The sequence below is a fragment of the Apaloderma vittatum genome, unplaced genomic scaffold (genome assembly GCF_000703405.1).
Source record: "Apaloderma vittatum isolate BGI_N311 unplaced genomic scaffold, ASM70340v1 scaffold3771, whole genome shotgun sequence".
NCBI classification, from domain to species: Eukaryota; Metazoa; Chordata; class Aves; order Trogoniformes; family Trogonidae; genus Apaloderma; species Apaloderma vittatum.
In genome coordinates this window covers 4,696-14,709 of record NW_009697228.1, presented here as the reverse complement: position 1 = coordinate 14,709, position 10,014 = coordinate 4,696, and the positions used below count along the sequence as shown (strand labels likewise).

Sequence of the window (10,014 nt, the reverse complement as noted above, 5' to 3'; positions counted from 1 at the left end):
CAGATCTCCTGAGTGCAAGGAAAAAACACCTGGAAAATGCTCAACTGCATGCAGTCCACCACCTGTTAAGCAAGTGGAGAAAGCTGGACACTTTTTTCCAAAATAAAACCACGGGTTTTTTTGTTTGTTAGTTTGTTTTTTTTTTTTTAAATGAGAAGAACAATGACTGGTAAGTTTCTCCTACACAGCCTCTTCATACTTTCAAAAAACAGTTATTTTGTGGGGTGCTTATGCTATACAAAGTAGGAAGATCACTAAGTTTGGTCACCCTGAGAACTAAAAGAAACATAGAGAGTGAAATCAGTAAGATATAAACATACAGAACAAAAAAATGTATTATGATAATGAAGTTGTCACACATTTAAAGAAGTCATGGTGCTTAAATCCACAAAGAAAATGTAAGATGTGTAAAAAGACATTATTTACCATGGTGAGTAAAATTTCTAAATGAAAATGTGGATGCTATTCACAACTGTCTGAGCATAACACAACACAGGAAAGTAACAACACTTTAATGCATTGAGGGAAGATAAAAAATTTCCAGCTGTGATAATCTGTTAAGTAAAATGGAAAGACCGTTTTGCAAGAAAGAAAAAAGATCAAGCTGTATATTATCCTTCCAGAGCTAAAGCTGTAACTAGTGTGAAGACATATACATGCACACTTGAAATTAGCAGTTTAACTTTAGCAACATGAGATCCCACAGAGGTTGAGAAAACATCAAGAAAGTGCCCAGTCAGCCCTGCTCTGCGCCACTGCTGTTACCTGACCTGCTGCTGCTTAAAATTGTTGATAAATATCCTGTGCTAAATCATTGTCACATAGAATTGGCTAGAGTAGGTAGTGGTGTAAGTATTCAATACTTCACACACTCAGAGCTCTATCAAGCACTTTAGATTACAGATAACTCAGAAAGCAAGTATTTTAGATGCTCACAGATCTACATTCTAACATATAAGCCACGTGCCAATGTACTAGTTGACATCTGTTGTAGACCGCCCCATGAGAGCAGAGAACAGGATGATCAGCGATCAGGTGTTACCCCAGCTATCTACAACAGGCAGAAAAGACAAAGCTACATCACTGAGGACCTCAGCTCTGCCATTCCATCTGCAGTTGTACTGCTTGTGCTAAAGTGTCATCAGCTCCTCTGTAAATTCTGTATTACAAGACATATTTTACTTAAACATAGAAAATTCTGTATTCTACTTCCCTCCAATAAATTAGTAAGAAACAGCTATGCACATAATGCATCAATATCTACTTAGATAGGTTAAAATGCAAAGCAGAACACAGAAGTACACTTGTAAATTCAGGCTTCTTAGTATGTCAAAGTTAACAACTAAGCCACGCCTACTGGCAAAGAACACAAAAAATACCTAGTTATTTTACTGCATGCTCTAAAAGCTACATTTGAGAGGTTGTGCCATGCAAGTCAAGCAGCTAGTATGCATAAAAGAAAGAAGGTACAAAATATAACAAATGTAAACAGAAAAACATAAAAGAGATAGCATCTGGTCTAGCAATTATGGCTCAGAAAGCAAGAAAGGTAAAATTGCTAGAAGAAAAAAAAATGGCAGACATTTAAGTTCAGATAGTATAAGACACAGAAAAGAGTTTATTTGATGGACACAATGAACTATGAATAATAATGCAGTAAAGCCCAAAAGGTTCACTAAATAATTCTGCAGATGGGTGTGTGCAGTCCGTTTGTATCTCAGGGTCTCAACAGAAATCATGAGTATGATTTTTACTATCTGAAGCTTTTCTTTTCAGGTTTAGTTGAAACTGATTTTGTACTTACTGTAAGTACAAGAAATACAAATGCCAACATGAAAAACATCAGCCAACTTTTGTCACACGAATTATAACTGTATACATTTATGCCACAACATTCATTTAAGTACTGCTCAAGTAGAAAATAAAGTCCAATAATGGCTTTCTAGTGAGAATGAAAGCAAGTTCTCAAGTCCTTCACAGCAGCCAAAAGGTTCAGCCTTGCAATGATAGCAAGAATCCGAGATTAGTTTGGGAAAGGAATCAATGACAACAGCTGTTGGTGCATGCATTTGTGGGGGCATGTAAAAAGAATTAGCTCTAAAGAGGCTGTTGTTCTTCCCACCTCCAAAATAATACTTTGCACTTCAAGAGGTAAACTGCCCACACAATTGTCAGTTCTGGAGGAAGACAGAAGAATGGATTACTGAAGAGCTGCAGTGGGGTGCTCAAGAAGGAACACCAATGAGAAGACACTGGTCCTTTCTTGGTCTTGAGAAAAATCAAGACCCTAACAAACTTGGATTACAGCTCTGAAAGACAGAAATCAAAAAACTAAAGAGAGAGCAGAAGAGAGAACTTCTTGTAACAGTGAGTACAGCTACTGCATACAAGAGGCCTGTACTACTATACTGCATCCCACTTCCAGTAAAAAGCAAATAATATGTAACTCTTGATGCAGAGGGCTGGGTCATAAGTACCAAAGTTGGTACACACCTATGTAAAACTGAATTACAGTAGTTGGAGTGGTACTTCTAGTTCTTGATGGTGAATCTATAAAGTTTTCAGAAATGTTATTTTTTCCGGTTTGTAGATAGGAGAAAAACCATGAAGAAATGTTAAATCTCCTGTATAAAGATCCCCTTATTTCCTAGCCTACTGTTTTTCTCTTTTTTTTTTTCTCCCATGGACAAGTATGACTCAAGTTTCTGCCAGTCAACACCCACTCTTCAGTCACAGGAATATCAGAAGCTGTATCTGCTGTAAGATGATTTCCTAACTTTTTATCTACAGACAAACTCATCCCCTTCATACATCCTACCAACATCAGTCTCACCCTTCCATCCCTCTTTCTCACTGTGTTGTTTTGCAAGATCCAGTTCTACTATATGTCAGCATCATGCCATCTTCACTCCCATCTATTTTTAAAAGCAGTAATTCAAAGCTATAGAATATGTGGCACTATTAAGGCAACAACAGCTAATTATGCCTCAAACTATGAAAGACATATACATGTGTATGTGTATATATATACATATTTGTATTTAATCCCCCACAAAATCATGCTGGATAAAATGAGATTGGACAAAAATGAGTCTTTGCAAGAAAAGGCCCTTTATCTGTGAACTTCTCTGCTGGGTTACATCTCTATCTGCCTCTTTTTAACACCAAGAATAGTATCGGTGCACAATACTTATTTTCAGTTCAATACAAGTCCTACCAGCTAAGAAATGCACTAGTATTTTATTTTATTTATTCTTTACTCAAATTTCTTCAGGGAAAACAAACAACATACCTCCAGCTGTTTACTAGCTTCTTCATTTCTCAGTATCAGGGATAACTTGGTACGAAGACTGCGGAAGTGCATATCAATCAGCATATTCGCCCGCTTTGTTGTTACGTCATTGATTGACTAAATCATTAATAAAGAAAACACAGTGGTTTACACATGAACTATTGAAACCAACTGTCGCCCATGGTATGGTGAGACACTTGTACCTACCAAAATAATAAGCTGGTGGTTTTCAGAATCATACGTTACAGAAAAAGCTCCAACCGCCTTTTTGAAGTCCTTATGTGCAGATTCTTTGGCACACCTAGGAATAAAAATGCTACGAAGTTAAAAATAATAACTGCTGCATTTATGGCTCAGAGCTAAAATGATTAATTTCTTAATAAAAAGAATCTAAATAAATACATCCAAGTTCTCTCTTTTAATGCAGTTTCTTTTACTCATTTTTCTCGTTTTCACATGAAGAGAATTAGAAAAATTTCAGAAATTTTCTGTATGTATATATATGAAATAACAAACCAGTTAAGCAGAACTAAATTTAAAAATATAATTGTTACAATCAGCAAGTCCAAAATTTCACACGTGCCATGAACCAGTGTGATGTGCGACTTCACTGTAATCATCGCAGCATTCTAACGACTTATTCTCATCTCACCCGATATTTTGCTTCTCCAGGCTTCTGTCCACTCACTACTTAGTAAGATTGTGTACTGTAACATTAACTTCAGGAATTCTTATTTTAAACTGAATTTATAGTTTATTCCACAGTGAAGCACTAACATGTACCTCAAAAAAGCAGAAAATGATCTGAAGCTAAAAAGGGGAGTCAGTATTATTCTGAGTTTTAAAGCTATATTTACAAGAGAACAACATGTCGGTGTTGTAGGAGACTATCTGTTTCTGTATCATACCAAGTGAGGTTTGATTATTCTGCAACTATTCCCACAGCCATCACGAAAACACCTTATGTCCTACGATACACGGCAGCACTTTCTTTTGTCATTAAATACCAACTGGCATAGACTGTAAGACTATGTATGAAAGTGACCGCTTGAAAATTATCAACCAAACTGACAAAGAACGGATTCAGATTAATCCACACACATCACTGAACAGCTGTAAGAATAAAAGTCTTATCTACACTGCACACAGACTTTAAAGCCTTGTACAAAGTACTACTCCTCCAGGACTAAGCTGCATTTCAAAAATTGTCTTTTCTATTTCTGAAGTATGAGCATATCCACATTCATATTTTCTACACTCTTGCATGAGAATTTTAAAAGTTAACTTGTCTCAGGCTGAAGAAGGTACCCACATGTTGAAACAAGTTATGAAGAAATGCTTGTACTTACATTTGCCTTAAATCTTCTGGAACTGCCAGTTTGATTTTATGAAAAGTATCTTTTGTTGCGGGTTTATTGGGGTTCACAGATCTCAAACGCTCAATTGTGACAATTTCGTTGTATGTAGCATCACAGGCTGCATATTCTATTACGTAGAACTGATATAAAAATAATAAAATCATCCAAGCCACATATTTTATTACAAGAGTGAGCATTACACTATTAAGTGAAAGGCATTTTTGTTAACTGCACAAGTCAGATTAATGGTAATTGCAACACTATTAATCAAGAAACTCTTTGAAAACTAAGCGGGACAAGTTAAAAACAGTGCGTATCAATATAAAAAAACCACAACATAAGAAAAAAATACTCTAAATAAATATAAAAAGATATATATATGTATATATGCATATTCCTACCTCACCCTTTATCATTCTCACTTTAGCCAACCACCAACAGCAGGGTTCTTTTTCATTTGCCCTGGAATAAACCTAAACAAAATACATACATTACGTATCTGTAGCATTCTTAAATGATGTTGCAAGAGCTGACACCAACACAACCAGGAACTCCGTACAGGAACAAAATCCAGCTAAATACATTGAAGGTCTCTAATCTAAACGCTGTATAGCAAGCATGTAACAGCTAAAATGTCTATTGTAAATAGAGGTAGGAGATAAAATTAAGTATATGAGATTAATTGCATATAAGAAATAATATTGTACACAGTTTACTGGCCTTAGTTGCTTCAGTCTCACATACAGTCAGAAGAGAGATAATTCGGTCTTTTACATTCACTAATACATAAACAACGATATTTGTAATTCTGTGTAGGTCCGACGAGGTCCTACCAGTGGGTGGAAGGGAGAGCACTCGTATCTGCACTCTAGCACATACGCATCAGCCCCATCCACACCCAAGAAGCTTTGCCATTTTCTTATCTTTCAAATCAAAATAAATTTAAATAGCATGCAAGCTTAATGTAAATCTTGAAAGGTCTCTTTTTAATTTTTTTTTTAAAATTGACTTTTATGATTTTGTAAAATTAGGAAGTTTTAGGAACATGTTCTATAGAGTCAGTCTCTCCCTATATATATATAAGTATTTACATACACATATACATATATTATATTTTCTGTACACAGACATAATGCAGATTATCTCCTTCAGCTTGAAATTTTGGTAAAATAGACAGCTGAAGAACTTACAGTCCAGCACCTATTTCTAGATTAATTCGGTTCTGATAAAGCACTGATCTGTAATCATAGAAACATTGACCATGTTTGTAAATCCAAAGGTAGGTCACGGTACATGGAATTCCTAAAGAGCCATGCGGTTTACAACTGTCAAAATCTCTTTTTTATTACGTACTTGACATTGTGTTTTATGTACTACTTGGAACCAAAAAAGGTGACAGCATTTAACACGGAAGCAAACTTTCCACTGGCTTGGCTGACATTTTTCACTCCAAGTTCTCTCACTTCTCAAAATCCATGTTGTTAATGGAGCACACATACCTCTACTTCATCGCTTTCATTTATATCTTTATTATAGCCTGCAGGTGGTGGAAACCTCACATCATGGAATGGGATTTGTCTCTCTGGTTGCCAGCTACAAATGAAAATACAACAAATGGTCTAAGCATTTTCTTTGTAAATAGAACACAAATGTAAAACAAGCTAGCAGAAAGCTTAAGACTATCTAAAAGACACTACTCTACATTATTAAGTTATATTTAGGTTAATCACAACACAAGATTGATATGCCACATCCTTTACAGGTGTAACATCAGTCACAAACTTACTTGTTTTCAAATGCAACTGTTATAGAATCTTCATGCACATCCTTTACAAATGCCTGTGTAATAAAAAAAATAAAATTATTACGGTATGCTTATAGATATTAAAAAAAGTAAAAAAATTAAACCCATGCAATTACTTCCTTTCACAGATACTGCTGAATATTAAAATTGAAATACGCTTTCAAGTCAGCCTTCTTAATTGTGTAAGACTTACACAAAACACACTGAAACCTGATAACCTCCCTGTGTACTGATACAGAGAACACCTCAGCTACACGTGCATTCTTCCTTTAAATAGGCATGTATAAAATATATACATCTTTGACGAGTAATGAGAGCGGTTACTAACGAACAACAAAATCATTTTAGACAGTTTTATAACAAATGTTTAAAATTTTTGGTTTTATAATAACATTTTGTGTATTTTCAAAGGTGCAAAAATTAAACCACATCAACACTCCTTAAAATAATCAAAAATCCTGAGTATTCTCTCTCTTACTTCAAGGTAAGTTTGAACATTGCACTACCAAAAACAATCTACATCCATTTCAGCAGTTTTCCCCTGATTTACTCCATCACCCTTAACTTGTGTAGTGCACAAACTTAAGATAAATGCCCTGCAGCCCTCCTTCGCTCTTCTTCTGGGGCCTGGACAGCACTTGTGCTAAGTCTCCAATGCAACCACAAAGCAGAGTACAGAATTAAGATTCAGCACTGAGGGCTTTTCCTGCCTCATGAACTCAATTGACTGATGTTTGATCATTTTCAGCTTTAAGCCCAAATGTCCCCACCATCTACAGAACAGCAAGATCAATACTCAAAGAACTTTGAGAAAATATTTTCATAGCCTCAAATGATGGAGGTCACCAGGCAACCAGAGATGAAGAATTCTTTTTTTGTTTCCTGTTTCTTATTAAAAACATCTCTGTGAAATCCTGAAACAGATAAGCATTGATGAAGTGCAGAGTATCTACTTTTATTTGTCCATATATAATATATCCTTGCAAGGCAGGTGGATAAAAGCCCATGAGCAAGACTTGAGTATAAGCTTGTTCCATCAACGAAGACCCATCTTAGATCAAAAACTTCTCAATAAATTGAAAATAATTTAGCAGTAACTACTTATGAAGAAAAATTAGTTAGTGAGCTGTAAAATATTTTATTCTCCTCATATTTCAAGTTTTCAAGACAAGAATAGCTCTTACCTCTTGCAAGAAGGCAAGAGCTTTTTCTTCTCACATGGAATTGAGATGGTTTAAAAACCCTATTTTGATATTTTTGCTTTATAAAGTATTCCAAAGTATTTCCTAAGTTGCAGCAGTATCTCAGTATCAAAGAAGAGCAGTATCTGATGATTGGTACAGAGCTCCAAGAACTGGTTATACTAAAATTAAGCAATACATGCGCACAAGCGTCATTACTCAGACATTCAGTACAAGAACAAAGTGCAATGCTAGTTAATAATCTGAAAGTAACTACTGACACCATGAATAGAAATTAAAGCAAGGCGACAATGACAATAGCAAAAAATTTTTATACCTTGCTCATCTCTCAATATTATAAAAATAAGGTTACTGGAATGTTTATCATAGCTAGCATCCAAAGGATTTAAAACAGTATTTACATAATTATGCATTTCAAAATTCCAAGATATTCCTTCCAAGGGGATTACAAGCATAGCTGATATTTTTTAAGGACATGATACAAACTGTTTTAAGACTACAACCAAAGATCATGTTGATACTAGTGCAGAAATGCTATTTACATAAAGATCCAACACAACTCCCAGTTGATAATTACAAATACTGCACATTTATCTAATGTTTCATATTGTGTCTTCTGTAAGAAAACTACAGGACTGGATATGCACTTGACAAACCTATGGTAATCCTGACTCATTTTGCAACACTACACACATCACCTTCAAAGGCTCCACCCACATTACTTTGTCATCCGCAGCTCTGAAGCACCTATTCTTATAGATGCAGCAGAAATTGATGCCTTTAATACCTGAAAAATACTGTAATCACTATGAAGTATTTGTTATGACTCCTTCACACCACAGACTGCAAAAAGATTGGACTTAGTATTACTAGTAACACTCGAGAATGCAAAAGCAGAGATTATTTTATAAAGCAAATCTAACTGAAATGAGACCAAGCATACTTCTTATCCTTGAGAAAAACAAGAGTGACACAAAACAATGCACTGAGCAAAAATTTGTTGATATTTACTGTTCTTATATTCAAAAGAGAGCAAAAAATCACTTCTATTATGATAGACACTTTTAGAGAAGAAGTCATCCTCTATATGGCAGTGAAAACACCAGGAGATGCTCTAAATAGCACTCTGTAAAAAGTACAGGAAATGACAGAAAAATACACAAGCACAGCAACAAAGAGCAAGACTACATCTTATATTCAGATTTGATAGCTCATAAAGTCCAAGCCATCTCAAGTAGAATCCTAGTGACTACTGCAATATCCATAACTAGTGGTAATAATGCTAAAACCTGCCATTAACTAGCAAACCAGATGGTGACGTGAATAAATCTAAGCTGAAGACTAGTCTAAGAGCTTTGAATAGTCTAGTACTTATGTTACCTGAAAAAAAGTAAAACTTGGGACACAGAGATCGCTAAAAAAAGAATTGAACTCTGCTCTTCTGTTTGAGCCCTCCTTAAACAAGTCTTCCACATTGCTTTGGTCACAGCCCAGAAACGTTAAGGGTACCTGCTGACCTTATACACAGGTAGCATCAGTATAGACATTACTTGAGAAAGTTATGAAACTAACATTAATTTCTTTAGTTTACACCAAGTTCAGAAGACTCAACCACAGAAAGAGATGGAGTACCTGGTTTTTACTCCTGTCTGGCCAAAAAGTTCACGTCATAACACTGTTGTCTGCCTCTAACTTCCAGCCTTGCAAAATTACATAAATCCATTGTAGTGAATTTTTAATTAATTACAAAGTGTGTAATGCCTTGCCAAATACCTAATTTCAAATACTCACTATGTACCACACTTCTCTCTACCGCTATGTGAGATTTATGCTTAAAAAGCAATTAACCAGGCAAAAATTAGAGATAGCCTAAATATTTGGTTATCTAATCCCATCTACCCATAGAAAAGTGATTTTCCTTGTTCTTCAGTTTCTTTTGAACAGAAACATGTCAGAGATACTTATCAGTTTTTCATAGTATGTATCACAGCATTATGTCAATTTTCCTCCAGTTAAACAGATCTGTAGTGCCTAAAATGTATTTGGACTCCACAGCACTGCATTATTTGTACACTCTGAAGTACAAATGGAAACATTTTGAATTTCTAAGCTTTCATAAAAAACCTCCCCAATATTTAACCATTAATGCCTTTGCAAAACCAAATTTAAAGCTTATTAGAACAGTTTTGTTTTCTTTATTCTGTATTATGTGTAAAATTATACACAATGTTAAAAAGAAATTAGACCTTTAACATCATAAGCCACATTCACAGACACAAGACAAGCCAGCCCCAGATGTCAGTAAGGGCAGAAAAGAGCTATTGATTTCACACAAAGTATTAAAAAAAGTACAATAAA

The 10,014-nt window shown here is 35.1% G+C and overlaps 1 protein-coding gene across 3 annotated transcripts in view; it reads right to left on the bottom strand.

Annotated features, from left to right (window-relative positions):
* The window catches only part of FMR1 (fragile X mental retardation 1), a 27,341-nt gene extending 18,966 nt beyond the window's left edge, over positions 1 to 8,375 (bottom strand). The window contains exons 1-7 of one of the 3 annotated variants that reach the window (XM_009877541.1): positions 8,355 to 8,375; positions 6,437 to 6,489; positions 6,150 to 6,243; positions 5,052 to 5,123; positions 4,642 to 4,790; positions 3,500 to 3,593; positions 3,293 to 3,409 (exon numbers count right to left, since the gene is read on the bottom strand). In XM_009877541.1, coding sequence (XP_009875843.1) covers positions 3,293 to 3,409; positions 3,500 to 3,593; positions 4,642 to 4,790; positions 5,052 to 5,123; positions 6,150 to 6,243; positions 6,437 to 6,489; positions 8,355 to 8,375 — 600 coding nt within the window. Of the gene's footprint in view, positions 1 to 3,292; positions 3,410 to 3,499; positions 3,594 to 4,641; positions 4,791 to 5,051; positions 5,124 to 6,149; positions 6,244 to 6,436; positions 6,494 to 7,715; positions 7,755 to 8,354 lie in introns of those variants that run through there. The other 2 variants (XM_009877543.1, XM_009877542.1) reach the window with 2 other exon arrangements.
* Between the last annotated feature and the right edge of the window lie 1,639 nt (positions 8,376 to 10,014).